The sequence below is a fragment of the Dendronephthya gigantea genome, unplaced genomic scaffold, assembly GCF_004324835.1.
Source record: "Dendronephthya gigantea isolate DGI-Jeju-01 unplaced genomic scaffold, DenGig_1.0 000011F, whole genome shotgun sequence".
Lineage (NCBI taxonomy): Eukaryota > Metazoa > Cnidaria > Anthozoa > Malacalcyonacea > Nephtheidae > Dendronephthya > Dendronephthya gigantea.
Genome location: NW_021163021.1, coordinates 2,535,188 through 2,553,892, shown reverse-complemented (window position 1 = coordinate 2,553,892; position 18,705 = coordinate 2,535,188). Strand labels below are relative to the sequence as shown.

Sequence of the window (18,705 nt, the reverse complement as noted above, 5' to 3'; positions counted from 1 at the left end):
ATTCCTTGCACAGCCTGAGCCATTGACACAGTTGATTCTTTGATTGCATCTGTTCCTTTCAAAAAAATTTTTGTTTTATGATTCCTCCAAGAAAAGGGCATCACGTTTCGCAGCCGAGAGATTTCCTTCCAGGTGTTTTCTCTTGTTATCGATTAATTTGATAGATCCTGGTTAACATTTGGTTCATTAACTGTAAAAATGAAATCAGTACAAGCTCGTTAAGTAGTTAGAGTCATAATAATTGTACTTTTCACTTTACTAATAAAATAAAAAGATTCTTTATACAATAATTATGTATAGTTTATAATAATGTACCTGGCAAGTCTTCATCACATTCTAATAAGCTTAAGTCATGTTGATATGAAAATACCTCACAGTTTCCATCATTTATCAAAGAACCATCAATTCCAGTCAAAAGAGGCATTGTATTTGCTGAACCACCCTAAATATCTTGTAGATCGTCGTAGTTGTCATAGACAATCTTTCCACTGCCAATTCTGCTACCAGAAACCACTGCCTTCGAAAAGTCTTGACGCATAATCTTAACTTTCTCAATAATACGGTTGTAAGCTTAAAATATAAGGTGCTGTTCCATCTTCAAAGTTTCATTGTACAGTTTCTTTTCGTCTTCTGTAAGTTTGCCAGCAGGCTTCTCACTCACTTCTACTGGACCAAAAGAACAATTTTCCTATTGTAAATAATTGTAAATATTGTTAATAATTGTTATTATTATTGAAATTGGGATTTTGGGAAAAGTCTTTTAATATAAAAAATGGAAAACTGATTCTTAAGTGGATTTTTGTGCTAATTGATTGGATTATGTATTTCATGACATATATCAGTCAAAAAGACTTGGGCATGGTCATGTGTTTAGAACTATGCCATAGTTTAAAATAAAATCACCAAATTAACCACACATGTATTTACAGACATATATCAGTCTAAAAAACTTGAAACCGGAAGTGGGCGTGATCACATGTTTAGGGCCACGCCCTAATCACCCCACCCAACTTTTGTTTAAAATTGATAAAATCTTGATAAAATTGAAGTCTCTAAAATACGGGTGGTCCTTTAGTGGATTTCTGGTCCTTTAGTGGATTTTCGTGGTCCTTTGATGGATTTTTTCGTGTTATCCGCTAAAGGACCACCCAATGTATTAAGTGGGAGTTAACCAGAGTTTATGTCTTGCGTGGAAAATGCTTCCCTTGGATAAGGTTTAGTTAAACCCCCCACAAACTATATATTGCCAGAAAGCTTAGAGCTTGAAGATTCCAAAAAAGAAATGTTCATGATGTTGAAATCTAATATTAAGGTGGCTCTGTGCTGTTTATTGATATATTATACCAGGCCGCAGTCTGGAAAAGATTGAGCTTGCAAAATGCATTCAATTTTATAATTTTATACATCAAACTTGCATTCATATACTAGTTGCTGATTTGAGTTGAGAACATTTTTCTCATGAAATTGAACAAATTTGCTACGGCTCGTTAAATTTTCGACATACAATTTTTGAAAGTGAAACAGCCATTAACTCTAAAGTTATTTACCCTATGAAAAAAGTAATCAACTCAAATCACAAAACTTATTAAGATCTATAATCAGCGAAAATTTCATAAAAATTGGTTGAATCCTTCTTGAGATATCTTTTCCTGACCGGTAAAAATATTGCTCTTAAGAAAATGGAATTTAAAGTTCTTGTTCTAGTATCAAAACAATATTTCAGTCATATAATTACTGAAAATCATTGGATTTGTTAAAACTTAACAGTATCTATGTTTACTTGTGTGTTTACAGTGTCAGAATGCTCCTGCCTCATATGAAACACCTTCTTTATCACAAAGAGCCTCTTCCCGTTGAGTTTGCAGGAGCTTCATCCCTTGCCGCTTCTTCTTCTCCTTATCGGTTGCCTGCTTGTCTGACTTTCTCATTCTTTGTTTGTCTTTCTTCAGACAGGCTGTTTTAGTATGAGACCCAGGATCAATGGACAGCCTTTTCATTGCCCTGAGTCTAGTTTCAGCCCCTTTGTGGAAGTGGCAGACAGCAGACCCGACGGCACAATGAACTGCTTTGGACCCATGATGTTTATGTTTTGGACATTGGGCCCAAACTAAACCATTCAAACTCTCATTCTGGTTTTGTGTGGTGCCAAGCACACATCTTTGCAGCAATCCGCTTTCGCTTAGGGCCAAAAATGTTGGCTTTAGCACTTCTTTGAATACAGATGGTAAACAATCTTCACCAGAGTAAGTGGATGTCCCGGAAGCTTTGTCTTGTTGCCACTTACACCAAGAGCTTTCTCCTGGCGGACAAAAGCAATGCTGCTGATCACTTTGAGCAGGATCATTCCCCTTTACACAATGGTGAAGTATTGCAATTATATTTTTCTTCATCTTGTAGGCAGCCACTTCAATCTCCCTTTCTGTTGGGTTTAGCTTTTTGATAGTATTTTGGCGAATTGCTAGCCCATAATATTTCTGTAATTGCTTAATTTTAGATTCTGTTAAGCGTCCACAACCACCAATTGTCTTTCCATCATCAAGCTTCCCTTTCGTAGTAGATTTAAGGTTAAGGAGGTGCTTGCCCATCCTCTTCTGGACATGCCCAACACAATCCAGTTTCTCTACTTAAACGTCATCATACACGTCCTCCACCGAGCCAAACGCTTTACTGTCACCATCACTCACCATTGTACCTCAAATTATGGTTGCTAACAGACCTTTCCCATATAACTACTGCCCCTTCTGACTCCATTGCAGGCAAGCTCCCTACAAAATTGATATCACAATCATCATGCTCCAATAGCCAATCCTCAAACTGATCATCCTTTAATTTGGATCTTTTCAAGGAACACTTGTGGCATGTTTTAGAAAGGACATGGTAATCCAAAACCTCTCGAACCTCTGTCCACAGAGATCACAAATACCACTCCTGTAAGGGAAGTAAATCCACGTTTGGCCCAAGTACCATCAAAGGTGATGGCAACATCTAAAATGTCAGTTTCACTTTTTCCGGGATTTTCTGCTATTATAAGCTTCCTCAGCTTTTCTCCTGCTCTCTTCATCTCCTGTTTTGCTTCTTCTTTGAGAGCTTCCATAATATTTTCTACATGCTTATAATATGCTGGTTTTGAAATACAAGGCATATTGAAAATACTACAGAATGAGGCCAGGCTTTTGTATCCACCACCACTCTCAATTGCATGGTATACAGCATGGCGATTCACATCGTAAGACACGCCGTGATTAACAACATTTCTTGATGTAGAGAAGGTACTGGACTCTTTACAATGGCTACAGTTGAGGGTAAACTCTGACATCAGACCAGCATGTCTACCTTCTTCTCCAATAGTCATATAACCTATCATTAATGAACCATAAATGTAGCTGGGAAGCAAGTTGTGATGAACACTGGGACTGACTTATGGCTATAGGAACACCAATTGTATATCTAATATCAATTGTATTTGTATTGAAAAAAACAAGGAAATAAGAACAAAACACATGATGTGGACATATGGTTGAAAAATGTTTTGTAACTATAAATGCTGATGGCAAATATATGATGAATGTTTAAATACCTTGCCCACACACATGTTCTATATTTGATACAGCTGTAGATAGACAGTTTAAACTGACCATCCTATACTCCTCCTTATTTTTGATCAAAACCTGGCTATCCATGTCGCTTGTGCCACTTTTCATCTTCTTTCTTGATGTCCCAACCACATTCTCAACGACATCAGGCTCATCCGAATGATCCGATGTTTAGGATGCTTCACGCGCGGCAGAATCATCCTGCCCACGATCAACTTCTGCTGTTGTGCTTGTCTGCCCCGCTTCGTATCTGCGCCCAAAGAATTTACCTTTCCTCTTCCGTTTGTATGCAGATCTAGGTTTTTTTCCAACCATTACTCGTTTAACAAATTTAACAGCTATATTCTAGCGAATAAAAACTTCTTGTTGTCTTTGTGAACGCAGAACACACAGATAATTCGAATTATTTCGAAGGGCAGAATCATGCCGAGGGCCCACGATTCTCAGGGCAGTCAGTTCTTCATGTAAGGCTGGGTATTGTGTATAATGCAAATCTTTAATTTTTGGATTGACTTATGTAAAAAAGACTCTTTGAAACGAGGCAAAAATAAAGCAAACCATATTGGTTGCTATAGCAACGAGTATACAAACATTAAAGGTGCAACTTAAATCTTCTCAAAACCATATAAATACTTTGAATTTAAAGAAATGGTTTGGCCACATTATAATTAGGATATCAAAGACTTAAAAAAATGTTAAAACTCATTTTTAATTTTTGAGCACATCTTAGGTGAACTCCCACCTTAAACTAAAATTAGGTGAGGCATTTAGGGAGTAAAATATTTCCAATTTAATTTCTTCCCGGAAAATTTTTATGTGTTTTTTGATGTGATTTTAAACATTTTATGCTGAGAAATTTTTTGCAAAAACTTTTTAACCATAAAAATATGAGTTTTTTATATATCTTAGTGTGTATAACTCGAAACCGGAAATGGGCGTGGTCACACGTTTAGAGCCACGCCCTAATTATCCCACTCAACTTTGGTTGAAAATGGATAAAATTTTAAGTCTATTCTACAGGTGGTTCTTTAGTGGATTTGCTGGTCCTTTAATGGATTTTCTGGTCCTTTAGTGGATTTTCGTAATCTTTTAGTTGGTATGTATTTATTAGCATATATCAGTCTAAAAGGATTGAAACCGGAAGTGGGCGTAGTCACATGTTTAGGATCACACCCTAACTACCCCACCTCACTTTGGTTGAAATGGGATGAAATCTTGATAAAATTGAAAGTATTTATACAATTGGTGGTCCTTTGCTTGATTTTCCTGGTCCTTTAGTGGATTTTTGTGGTCCATTAGTGGATTTTTCTGGACCTTTACTGGATTGTGTATTTGATGATATATATCAATGTGAGAACTTGAAACCGGAAGTGGGCGTGGTCACGTGTTTAGGACCACGCCATGATTACCCTTTCTCACTTTGGTTGGTCTTTGACTGGATTTTTCAGGTGGGGTGTTTTTTCACCAACAGACAACATTCATTTTAACCCTCATTCTTCCCTTTCCTTTTAAGATATCTAGGCACAAATATTGACCACACTAGGCACAAATGTTGACCACACCCATTTGCACATGTGTACAAAGTTTGGAGCAATTTGGTTTATATAGGAATATTTTTCAGTTTTTTTTAATGTATCATTATTTCAAGTATAATTTTTTAAAAATCCGTAAAATATTATCGTATAAATATTTTAAATCGAAACTCAACCACACGAGAGCAAGGTCTTCTGGGTATCATGGCACAAAGTTTCATGTTGATACAACAAGTCAAAAACCGTTGAAATGTGGGGCCTTTGAAACAGTGGAAATTCACATACTTTTTTGAGGTTTCTCAGAGTTCCTTTTGTTCTTTTCTGCCAAGATTAGGTTGAAATATAACATGTGGACAGGTCAACAACAACCAATTTCAAACCATAACCCTACTATAGGTGGGTAAGGGATTAAAAAGTGTTGAAAAATAGAATCAAATTTGAATTTCTCGCATTTTTTCTTAACCAATCATTTCAAAAATTGGGACAGGGATAGACAACGCCTACTTATGCATGCACACAAAGTTTCCAGAATTTTGGTAAAAATGTTCACTTTTTACAGATTTTCGACTTTGGGGGTCAAGAAAAAAAAAGAATGCTGTTGTTAGCATTAAAGTTATAAATGTGAGTCGAACTGATTGGGCAATGGCCATTTATTCAGAAAACGTACTAAGAAATTTAGTTAATATTTACTTTTTTTTGTTAATATTTACTAATTTTCCATTTTCACTAACAGGAAGAAAACTACTGCTTGGTGTTTCAACGTTATACACTCTCTCTACATTAAATTTGTCAAAATTATTACGCACTTGTTCATTTCTGGAATCAGGTTTCTCATCCACTGTTTGTATCAGTTTAATGTCATTTGGGATGCCATTATTGCATGGTCATATAGTACTTCAGTCAAGTACTTTGTTGTCTATTGTAACATGATGATACAAATGGTTGTTTTTAATCAACCCATGCAAGGCCTTTTCACCTTTTTGTCTTTGCACATGTACATCCTTAAAAGTATTATTATTAATATTCCACTTCATTGTAATAATTATTAAAGGAGTATATCTTGGAAACCTTGAAAGAGATTTAAAGTATGTTCTCTGGTAATTGACTAGAACCATTCCTACAGACATCAAGCACAACATCATAATGTACACCTTTGGTATGTTGCAAATAAATTGCACAAGTATTTCTAGGTTTAGAACCACTCAGCATGGATTCAGACAATTTCTGCAATTTAAAAATTTCTCCTACTTTAATATAAACATAAATATCTTTACTAAGTAGTGATGAGGCAGTAAAAATCTCAACATCAGTACCCCATGTACCTGTATTTGCCATTCCAGTTGAATCTAAGTAAAACCTCAATGGCATATTCATATGTGGTAGCAGCAATGCTTCAATATTTTTCATATGGTCAAGCATTTTTTGTCTTAGTGCACTGTGATGGCCTTGCCAACAGGTTATCGCACAGGACAAAGCACGAAAAAAAAAAGTTTTATCTCCTAATATTCTTTGAATTTTTATTGGTGGGACCAGGACCTTGGCATGGCGGTTCCAACAGAGTTTTCATGTTCCAGGTTCAGTTCCTCTAACATGCATGATTTTATACCTGAAAATTTTGTGAATTTCTTCAGCAGAACTTGTCATGTCACAAATTCAAAGTAGACCTTGTAAAGTGTATCGAACCTATAGAGAACAAATTAATTTGCATATTTACCTCAATGCATGTTTCTGTTTGCTCTCGGTCAACACTTTTTGGAATTCTATAGCGTTTTTTAGTCATCGCTCACAGTGTCTACACACAAGATGAGGCAAACGTTAATCAAACACAATAGGATGACCGCATAACTGTTCCGCAATTCTCAGTAGATGTTGATTTAACGGCTTAAAAATATTCTTGCAATGTGTCGCATCACACAACAGTCGACAGTCGCTTATTAAAAGTTCTCGCGGACAAAGAGTCTAATATTTTTACCACACAAATTACGCATTGTATCAGGGATATTTTTTATTTCAACTGATTCTATAATAACTAAGGATATATGGTAACAAGTTAACAGCAATCAAGGGATTGATTCAACATCGGTAATGCAACTCTGATTTAAAGATTTTTAATGAAACTTGAAAGGTTAGCTACTATTCATGACCCAAGTTTTTGACACTCCTGTCTAGTGTCATTACTACAGTTCACCCCTGATGAAGACACTAGGCAGAAGTGTGGAAACGTTATTTTTACTTAAACGTTAAGACATTTAAAAACAATATTTTTTTGAAATACCAGCAACTCAATTAACTCGTTATTTATTAATTGGTGTCGGGTGCCAAGTGAAGAGGGGAGTTTTGCAACCTCGTAACCAGGGTCTTTTACCTACGCTCCTCGGTCCATGCTGCAGCAAAGACCCTGGATTCCTTTGGTCATGTGTCTCCCAAAATCTGAGAGATAGCAAATATAATTTATTAGAGTGGGCATGTGAGTATAATGCATACATTATATATGCAATGAATTGTTTGATGAAACCATAAAACCACATCAAACACAGCACAAAACAAGCCAGGAGCGAAGAAGAAAAATGCATGACAAAACTAAATGGAAGATCCAATCGCAGCAGCGTAATATTATATTAAATGTTAGGATCAGGTTACATTTAGTGGCATGTGCTTTCGTTGTAAGGAGTCGTGTTACTTTCCGAAATGTCTTCAAAGGAAACTCCAAAGAAAGTTTTTCGGAATATAGACGTTTCTTGCCTCATCTTGTGTGTAGACCATGCGAGCGACGATTAAAAAACGCTATAGAATTCCAAAAAGTGTTGACTGAGAGCAAACAGAAACATGCATTGAGATAAATATGCAAATTAATTTGTTTTCTATAGGTTCGATACACTTTACAAGGTCTAGTTTGAATTTGTGACATGACAAGTTCTGCTGAAGAAATTCACAAAATTTTAAGGTATAAAATCATGCATCATGTTAGAGGAACTGAACCTGGAACATGAAAACTCTGTTGGAACCGCCATGCCAAGGTACTGGTCCCACGAATAAAAATTCAAAGAATATTAGGAGATAGAATTTTTTTTTCGTGCTTTGTCCTGTGCAATAACCTGTTGGCAAGGCCATCACAGTGCACTAAGACAAAAAATGCTTGTCCATATGAAAAATATTGAAGCATTGCTGCTACCACATATGAAAATGCCATTGAGATTTTACTTAGATTCAACTGGAATGGCAAATACAGGTACATGGGGTACGATGTTGAGATTTTTACTGCCTCATCACTACTTAGTAAAGATATTTATGTTCGTTGATTTCCTTAATCGAAGGTAATTGGGATTTCTCACGCCCCGCACATCCTTTTCCAAACATCTTACAAACATAGCAGTAGACTTTGTCACTTGAGATGCTGTATTCTAGGTATGGATAGTCTTTGTACCATACTGGGGATAAGGATGACTGTTTTCCTTTTTTTGCTAAGTCTGTATTCTTTGGGTAAGCGGATAATTTCGGTTGGCACAGTCCATATGAATGAGATACTTTATCTGCCCCTCGCTAAACTTTTCGGGCCTTTTTGCAGGGTCATGCTCAACTGGACCATCTCGTTCTGAGACATTATATGGTTCGTCAGAAATATTCGATAATTTGTGTAATTTGATATGTGGGATATCCTGTGTTTGGTCTGCAAGTTTGACTATTTTCTCACAAGTATCCCTCACTTCAGTGAATGCAGATTTGTAATGGATGACGGAGTTATTTGCAGCATTGTTGACGAGATTTGTGATCCATTCTGAGCAGTAACGTAGTTGACCTATCCACATGAGATATGACTCTAATAGAGACTCGACATTCATTGTATTTAACGGAGGTTTGGAGGATTCTTCTACTTGAGTTGGAACGGAATCTTCAATTACTTGTAAAGATTGAAAGAGAGTTTGTTCATCAGAAACTTCAGTTTGCGAATCAGGCAATTGATCCATGCTTTCTGAACTGCAAGATGAAGTACAACTTGGTAACAAACTATGGTTGATATGAAGGATTGATTTGAATCGTCATCTTTTTGTAACTCCTTTGAAGTGTCGGGTAGATGTTGGTTTATCTGCTCTTCGTAATTTAATTCTGAATCAATCATTGGCTGCATTAGTAAAGATTCTGCTTAATGATTCACAACATTATCATCACCCTTTTCTATTTCTTCGGAGGTATCTGGCACATGTGAGTTCACCAGCTCTTCATTTTTTTTCTGTCAGTAAGGGTTTAACAATAGTAAATACTACAAAAATATTCCGAAATTCCCTGCTAAGCTCCAAAACTTGTTGCGAAGTTCAAAATTATGAAATTAACAAAAGGCAATTTTACAAGAAACGAAACCTGGTTGTGACTGAACACTACCTGGTTGCGACTGAGCAGATGATGCAACTCGTCTAAAAATGGCACTAAACTTGGCAATAGGGCTACTGAATGTTTGACCACATCTGCTTGAGCTTTGAGTTGGTGTAACAGCAAATGTTTGCTGAATAGTACAGCTGCACTGCCCCACAGCGGGATTTGTGGTTCGTTGGTTGGAATTTTGCCCCGCTGCGGGAGCAGGACTTGTTTGCTGGTTGACATTTTCATTTTGTCCATGTTCAATTATATCTGTTATCAAAGAACAAAATTGTGAATTGTTAATAATGACATTTTCCACAATAGAATTTAAGCTTTTTGCTGCATCACCCATTGTATGCAGTAAGTCAACCTCAAAAGCAATTAAAAAGGCAAAAACTAAAAAGTATTGTTAAAAACAAGCATGTGCTTTTAAATTGTACTTTTGTATTGTTAACCTGGTTTTGGCGTTTTGTGCTAAAACCACCATGTGATAACATGAAAATTATATTTTTAACGACTCCTCTCCCGGCAATATTTTGCGTTTGCGCCATTAAATATGAAACAACATGAAGTATATCGACCCTTGTGATGTATCATGATTTAATAACCGTGATAAATATATCACAAGCAGAGTGATACGTCACAAATATTAATTTTTTTTTGTGTTTCGATACGCCTCGTCATGCGACGTTAATGTATCACCATGTCTTTTCTTGATGTATATCACACACCAATAACATATATTTTGCAAGATATAACATACATATGATGCACTAATACATATAGACTACAATCTATTTTGTCATATTTGGCACTTCATATTAAGCAACTTCATAATAATAATAATTTAATACTTATTACGCGCAAATTTACATTCAAATATGATCAAATGCGCGTTACAGAATATCAATTTAAATAATCTATTTTACACAAATTACTAAGAGTGATATACTAAAATCTACAATATAAGAACGATATAATTAGGCATAAGCTATCCTAAATAAAAATGTCTTCACTAGCATCTTAAATGTATTAAAATTTGTCTCGTGTCTAATTTCACAAGGAAGGTCGTTAAAAAGTTTTGGTGCTGCACGTTGTAACTTACTCAATGACTTTGCAGACAGCCCATAAAGGAGACTATTACAATAGTCTATCCTGCTTGTAACAAAAGCATGTACTAATACTTTTGTTGCATCTAATGTAAGGAATTTACGGATTCTCCTTATATTGTAAAGTTGATGAAATGCAGCTTTCGCTATGTGGTTAATATGTGGAGTTAAACTCATAGCACTATCAACAATTGTTCCCAAACTCTTTGCTTCAGAAACAGGAGAAATATCAATATTTCCAACAGACAGCATATTAATATGAACCTTCTCTAGCTGTTGTCTGGATCCTATTATTAGGAATTCCGTTTTGCCATCATTCAACTTCATCTTATCCTCAATCATCCAGGCTCGGATAGCCTTTATACACGTCTCCATAGCAGACACACAACCAGTCTCACTTTCTTTACTGTCTGGCTTAAATGACAAATACGGTTCACTGTTGTCTGCATAGGCATGCGCGGATGGCAAATACTCCATGATAACCTAAAATAATTTGCTAGCATACATGGTAAAAAGTAACGGTCCTAAACAAGAACCTTGAGGAACACCGCATGGAAGATGAAATCTATCTGAAACACCATTACCAAATACTACCCCTTGTGTTCGGTTGAACAAATACGACGAAAACCACTCAAGGGCTTTTCCTTCAATTCCAAATTATGTTTCTAATCAATGAAGAAGGGTAGTATGATCGATTGTGTCAAATGCCGCACTAAGGTCTAACAATACAAGTAGTGTCACATGTTGGCGGTCCATGTTAAGTAGGGCGACTGTAATTCTAGAAATAAACCATTCAAGACCAAGTGATCATATATCTGCTCATATACAGCTTGCTCCGTTAGTTTCGAGATAAACTGTAAATAACTAATCGGGCGTAAGTTATTAAATACAGCACCAAGTCCTGCTCTCTTAAAAATTGGATTCCACAATCCCTCTTTCCAATTTTTAGGGAAGTAACCATTAACCAAAGAAGAATTGATAAGATACGTAACTTCCGGTAATAATGTATCCAGGCAATCCATCACCAATGGCATTGGCATTGGATCAAGAGAACAGTACTTCTTAGATGATTTCATAACTAATGTTTTCACTTCTTCCTGACTAAGCTCCCGAAAGCAAGTCAAGGCATTACCTCCCTGTGATGTAAACTTTAAATCATCAGGTACTGTATTATTTAACTGTAATTTAAGAAGCATGGCGTCAATTTCAGCTCTGATTCTCACAACCTTGCTGACAAAAAATGAACAAATATCATTTGAAAGCGAAGTGTTGTCTGATGAATTGGGAAAACAAATCTCACCATTCGCATTGAAGAGACTTCTCACTGCACGAAAGAGTTTAGATTTACTGTCACCGTTTTGGTTAATAAAATCAGTATAATATTCTCTTTGTGCTTTATTTATTAAGTGTGTCACATAATTTTTTTTGGTCTTAAACAGGTTAAAGTCGGTCAGCGACTTACTTTTTCGCCATTTCCTCTCTGCCTTCCGACGTTGTCCATTTGCAAGGTCAATTTCGGCGCTGTACCAAGGAGCAGATGTTCTTGCTTTGATTATCTTAGTTTTCAATGGAGCATGATCTTCAGTCAGTCGAGTCAGAATAGAATTATACTCATTCACAAGAGCATCAATTTCTTCAGGCATCTTATTGTCTGAACTGCCATATGAAGTTGTACACAAACCAGAGGCCACTAAGTCCTGTTTCAGGGCATTACGATTAACAGATTTTATTTTCAGATACCTAACTTTACGTTTTCCTGGGATAGGTTTAGCTGTGGCTAGACTACAGACAACAGATGCATGACCTGAGATATACCGATCCACCTTGGGTTGACTAATAATAATATAGTCAGAAACACGCATTATAATTAAATCCAAGACATGGCCCTGTACATGTGTGGCTTCTTGGACATGCTGTTTCAAACCAACTGACTCAAATAAATCACAAAATTTCATTGCTTCAAGGTCTTCAATGGAGTCAACATGAATGTTAAAATCCCCACAGATCATTAAGGCCTCCTTGCATAGTAACAGTGATTCAAGATGATCAAAGAATTCCATAAAAAATAGACTCATGGAGGCACTTGGTGGGCGGTACACAATTACCATACAAATTTTCTGCGCAGACGAATAATTGACAGTCCATTCCGAAAATTCATAGGAGGCTTTATTCCCTGCGTCCACTTTTTCAACATACAATGAGTCACGGTGCAGTAACTTGTATAATTCTTGTATAAGAAATGGAAAATGGCCACAAAATTGGAAAAGAGGGGAATGGCACCCTATCTTTAAAAGCAAAGATCCACAACAAAAGAACAACTATAGACCAATAACTGTCCTCTCCGCAGTTGACAAAGTTTTCGAACAGCTAGTTGGTAAACAACTAACAAAACAAACTGATAAACAGTTGAATCATTGTATTACCGCATATCGTAGATCTCATAGCTGTGAGACCACCCTTGTTTGCCTAATTGAAAATTGGAAATTGGCGAAGGACAATCATCGTAACGTTGCCATATTATCGACTGACATGAGCAAAGCGTTTGATTCTCTTCACCCCCCATTAATGCTCAGTAAATTGAGAGCTTATGGTTGCGACGGTAGTGCCTTAGATCTATTGTGCTCTTACCTCGGTGACCGCTCAAACAGGGTAAAAATGGGAACAACGAAAAGTACATGGAAACCAGTCAACAGGGGGTGTCCCCAAGGATCCGCTCTCGGACCACTTCTCTGGAACATATTTCAGAATGATTTAGCCTATGAGATCCCATCACAAATTTCTATGTATGCGGATGACCATCAGTTATACGAAACTGATGAGGAGTTACATGTAGTAAAAGAGAAACTCACGATGAAGGCGGAAAAAGCATCTCAATGGTATAGAAGCAACTTGCTGAAAGAAAACTATGATAAATACAAAATAATGACGATACACAAAAATCGTACTTCATGAGAGGATATTTGTTTGCAAATTTAAGGAAATAATGTTAAATATGTTGAAAGCTTGAAACTTTTAGGTGTAATTATTGATTGTTGTAAAAAAGCAAGTCAGAGGATTGGCGTCCTTACGAGACTCAAAAACTTAATCCCCTAACATCACTCGAGCAATTTAAAAAGACTATACGCAGTTTTGACATGCAGTCAATACTAGATGAAAATAATTGCACCAATTGCATACTTTGTAACACATGAAATATGTGTAATAAGATAATATAAGATAGTACTACTTTTATTGTTTTTATCAAGCCATATTACAAGTAGGCTTTTGAACAAACTGTTGTCGAGTCCAAGGGCCAGGATTGGTAGAAATGTCTCCCCCTTTCAACAGAATTTGTTGGGTTGCACAAGAATTGGAATAATAAAAGCAAGCAGCCCATGTCAACTTGGATTTCTTGTGGAAAAATTATATATTATATTTAGCTATCGGCAAACAAAGAGCAAATTGTTTATCGTTTATAAAAGATATGTAAATAGCTGGTCGAATGTGTATGCAAATCGGCCGAGTTCGTCTAGCTCGGCTGAACAATACTTCAAGATCAACTTTTGGTATCAAACTTTGTTGCACTTTCCATCCAATACAGCACTTTCCATCCCCAAACAGAAGCATTACCTCACCATAACAATAATCCAACAATCCGATTTCTTTAAAGTTGTTATGTAAAACGGGCGAATAAATCCAAATTTGTATACATTCATCATGACTCCAAGTATCAAAATCGGCAGCTGAGGAACGCTGATATTCACACTTATTTTCACAACATTCTTCCTTAAATACATACTTTGTACGCAGACAAGACCCGTATAACGAGCCAGAACAACACTCAACCGTTCTGGGAGCAACAAACAGTACAAAACTAAGAACGAGTACGGAGCTTATAAATACACATCCATTGGCCATGATGGCTATTTTACCACTTCATTGTAATTTATGTTAATTTCTTTTTTAGATAAGGGAAACAACTCTAAAGATCTTCTGACAGCAGCAAGAGTATATGCCAAGAAACGTCAAGTGGTATTTAAAACTCATTATCTATTCTGCTTCAGGAACTAATTAGAAGTAATAGAATTTTGTTTCAGTTTTGTTAAATCATATTGCTTAAAATTAGCTAGTTTTTTTCTAATTAAACAGGTGCATGCACATTGTTGCCAAGATCATACAGCTTACTAGTTAGTACTAGCTGTATATCAATGTATAATGTTTACCAATAAAAATGTGTGGTTTCAGAGTTATTAAAACGGAAAGTTCCAAACAAGGATATGGAGATTGCAAAAAAATTAAAATTGGATGCCTCTGACATTGATCCACTTGAAGTTGGAAATTTTGTTGGTAATCAACAGGATATTGACGATGACACTAAGTTCGACATTATAAAAAATCATTAGCGTCCTTCTTCTACGTACAACTTTCCATCTCGTAAATATGATTCCACTAAGAAGCAATTTTGTAAGTTCTCTCCTAATTCGTTTTCTCGTTGGTCCTGGTTATGTTATTCCAAGCTTAATGACGGAGCATTTTGTCTTTCATGGTTTCTTAGAAGCATTTGAAGCTATTTTCCAGCCACTGGATCAAATACGTACTAGTGGGGACAATAAGAAACTCAATAAATCAGCTAGTGAGGCGGAGATATATTGGTTAACGCTGAAAAGATTTGAATTTGTTGTGGCCCTAGTTATTAGAACCACCATTTTGACCACACTTTAGCCTTAACCGAAATTCTAACCTAACCGAAAATCCAAAATCTTAATACGACATTTGTAATATTGTTTTGATTCTTCAGTTTGAATGATTTGAGAAAAAGGAGGATTCTTTCTTCTATCTGATGCTTTCAATATGCATCTACCACATTCAGGTGTAAAAAATTTAATTTATCAACAATATTCAATGAAATTTTAATCATGTGTTTCCAACCAAAAACTTATCAATAACTTTTTCCACATCCGGAACAATCTCTTGATGAATTTTCATTAAGGCAAAGCCATTCAAGCGTTTTTCAACCATAGTACTTCGTAAATAATTCTTAAGGTTCCTAAGTGATGAGATTGATCTTTCACACTCGCAAGAGGTAATAGGAAGTGTTCCTAAAATTCTGAGAATAACTTTAATATTTTCAAAGCCCTCAAAAGAAACAGCTTTCAAAGTTGTTGCAATGTTAGATGGGTGTGGTCCTTCATACGTCTTCCAATACGTGTCCCACAAAGACAGTAAGGCTAAGGGATTTGGTAAATCATCATAATAGAAATTGGCAACAATCTTAAAATTCTCTTTCCAGTCAATGCCTTTACTAGATAAAGACAAAAGTTTTGTTGGCACAATGCTGAGCCCTTTGTAAACATTAACACTATCAGTGTCAAATCGTGCTTGTAGAGAAGAATTTAGATGGTCAATGAGAGGAATGGTGATAATTCTTTTATAATATTCTGACACAGTCTTGTATGGATGGTTTGCCCTAGTAGTTTGTCTACCCACAGTTCTTAACTTAGACTCTTCAATATTCACTTTAGTTGCTAATGTTAAAGCTTCATTATACTACATATCATGATATGTGTCAACAGAATTCCTCATTATAATAATATTATTCTTTAAACTGTTAATCATGTGAATGCCATCCATTATATCAATGCTTTTCCCTTGCAAAAGCTGTGTGACAGAAAGTGTTGCATCAAAAACATGTCTGGTTATAACTAATGCAACAACAAAATCAAACTTTGAAATGAGTGTTAGAAATGAGGATGCATCACTTGAAAGAGAAGGATTAAACTGGTTATCTACATTATTTGTCATGTCTTTCAGAGTATGGAATAATGGCACAAAAAGCTCCGGGAATGTATCCAAACCCTCAACATGTTCAACCCACCTGGTTCTGCAAACATCACCCAATTTGGTCTTTCTGCTTTCAGTATCTGAACTATGGGTTTTAATACTATCTTCAAAAGGAATATTTCGTGTTTGAGAAATATTAATAAAATGAGATACCTCGTTAACATATTTAAGCATGTTCTTTACCTCAACTATAGCTAGAGAGTCGCATACAGACAAATTAAGTCTATGGCTATAGCAATGGGTGTAGAGTGCTTTTGGGTTTTGCCTTAAAATATGAGCAGCCAAACCATTGATGTGCCCAGCAACTGCACCTGCCCCATCATAGCCCTGCCCCATCATAGCCCTGCCCCCTGTAGTCATCTATAGGCAAAGATAAGTCATTTGATGCATCTAAAATAAGTTTTGCAAGTTGGGCACCACTTAACCCCCATTTACAGTTTAGAAATGAAATAAACTCTTCTCTGATAGTCATATCTGAATCAACAAACCATAAAACAAGGGAGAGCTGCTCCTTATGGGAAGAATCTGCAGCCTCATCTGCAATAATGGTAAAAAACTTGCTTTGTTTTACATCCTGGATGATCTTATCACTGATCACTTGACCACAACAGCTGATAATCTTATTTTGACTTGTCTTGGAAATGTAACTTATATTTTTTCCACAAGTCTTTAAATGATCCTCTAAAATTTTATCTCCTGCTCTAACTCTAAAATTAAGGGATTCAACAAAATTACCAACACCCCCAGTGGAATAGCTTCCAACTTCAGGATGATATTTGGCATCATCACGATGCCCACGTAATGGCAAACCAAGACGGCCACAAAAGACAACAGTATCAATAATTGAAGCAAGTTTAGATCTATTTTCCTGAACCTCTTTCTAAAGATTGGTGTCTACAATAATCTCAATTGGTTGAGTTGCCCCGGAGATTTGAGCTAGTAAGGCAGATAGAATAGGGAATGTACTACCATGCAATCCCATTTCCCCCCCTGTTCCAAAACCAGTATCCTGTTTGAAAGTATAAACAGCATTATTCCAATAGGTAAGAGGTTCTGAAAATAACTTATGGATTTTCGCAGCCTTTGCAGGAAAGCGATCGCCAAAAAAAACACATGCTAAACAATAAGCCCCATCTTTGTGAGGTGAATAACATAGTCAGGCATATAAATTTAGCCACTCGTACCTAAAGGTCCTACCACCTCTCTCAGGAAAAGGAAAGTGCTTGTTTGGTTTAAAAACATTATTGATTAAATGGCAAACTTCAGAGTTATCCATACCTTTAACTCTCTCTCTATACAAGGAAATGTCAAAGTTATTGGCAAAACTCTGCTTCACCTCAACAGTGGGTAACATAGATGTCGCACTCTGGGGTTCTTTAGTAGAAGCACCCACTGAACCTGAAGGGGCAGATGTCACAACTTTCTTATGAGCAGCAAGTGCTTCAGCAGAAGAAAAAGTCTCATTAGGAGCTTTCTGAGCTCTAAAATCAAATGTAGGCTTTTCTGCTTTGGGGAAAAACTTTAAAATGTTAGGTGAAGCTTGTGATGCTTTCTTAGGCAATATAGGTGCTATTTTTTTCTTCTTGGCAGTTGTTGATACCTGAGAACCAACAGCAGATTTATGTTTCTGCTGAAGCGAATGGAAGAGAAGGGGGACAAAATGATTAGGCTGAAAGGTTTCTCCAGCCTTAATAATACCTTCATGACAGAAGAGAATATGGATATTATCCACATTTTTCTGAGCATCCTGGCGGGGCTGCACATGCCTATTGAATATAGCTTATACCTATCCTCACCACAATCAGGGTAATAGGTATAAAAATCCCTACACAATACTGAAGAAAGACCAAGGATACATAAAAAGGATGACCACTGCCTATCCCTACAATTTAGAATTGCTTCTTGTTTTACAAAATCATCTTTGGTTAAACCAGTATCTAATGACTTTTCTGACACAGACAAAAGTAATAGATTCCATGCAGTTTTGTGAAAGTATTCACTATGCTCAGTTGCAACTGACAAAAAGCAGGGATGTTGCGAGTAAAAATTGCCATTCAAAAAGAGCTCAATTGAGGTTAATATCCTCAAACATTGTATTAGTCTATTGTCACCTACCAGTACCAGTGATGCAGAACTATACAGACAGTTGCCAGACTCTTCAGATCTAGAATAAACCAAAACCTTTTAGGGTAGTCTTACACACGATATTTAATATCTCATAATACTTCACAAAGAACTTCACAAAATATTTTACAAATATTCATCATGGGCATATTACAGATCATATTACATCATACT

At 36.2% G+C, this 18,705-nt stretch overlaps 3 protein-coding genes and 1 pseudogene across 3 annotated transcripts; all 4 read right to left on the bottom strand.

Moving 5' to 3' along the window:
* Nucleotides 1–1,796: 1,796 nt before the first annotated feature.
* On the bottom strand, nt 1,797–2,585 carry LOC114518697. The gene has a single exon (XM_028538700.1). The coding sequence runs from the start codon at nt 2,583–2,585 to the stop codon at nt 1,797–1,799; it is 789 nt and encodes a 262-aa protein (XP_028394501.1).
* A 39-nt stretch (nt 2,586–2,624) lies between these two features.
* Nucleotides 2,625–3,316, bottom strand: LOC114518696 (annotated as a pseudogene).
* Nucleotides 3,317–11,324: 8,008 nt separating this feature from the next.
* LOC114518695 lies at nt 11,325–12,662 on the bottom strand. The gene has a single exon (XM_028538698.1). It carries the CDS (start codon nt 12,660–12,662, stop codon nt 11,325–11,327), a length of 1,338 nt encoding a protein of 445 aa, XP_028394499.1.
* Nucleotides 12,663–15,480: 2,818 nt separating this feature from the next.
* On the bottom strand, nt 15,481–18,141 carry LOC114518694 (52 kDa repressor of the inhibitor of the protein kinase-like). Its single transcript, XM_028538697.1, has 4 exons — nt 18,106–18,141; nt 17,669–18,007; nt 16,739–17,287; nt 15,481–16,113 (listed from the first exon to the last, which is right to left on the bottom strand). The coding sequence occupies exons 1-4, from the start codon at nt 18,139–18,141 to the stop codon at nt 15,481–15,483; spliced, it is 1,557 nt and encodes a 518-aa protein (XP_028394498.1).
* Between the last annotated feature and the right edge of the window lie 564 nt (nt 18,142–18,705).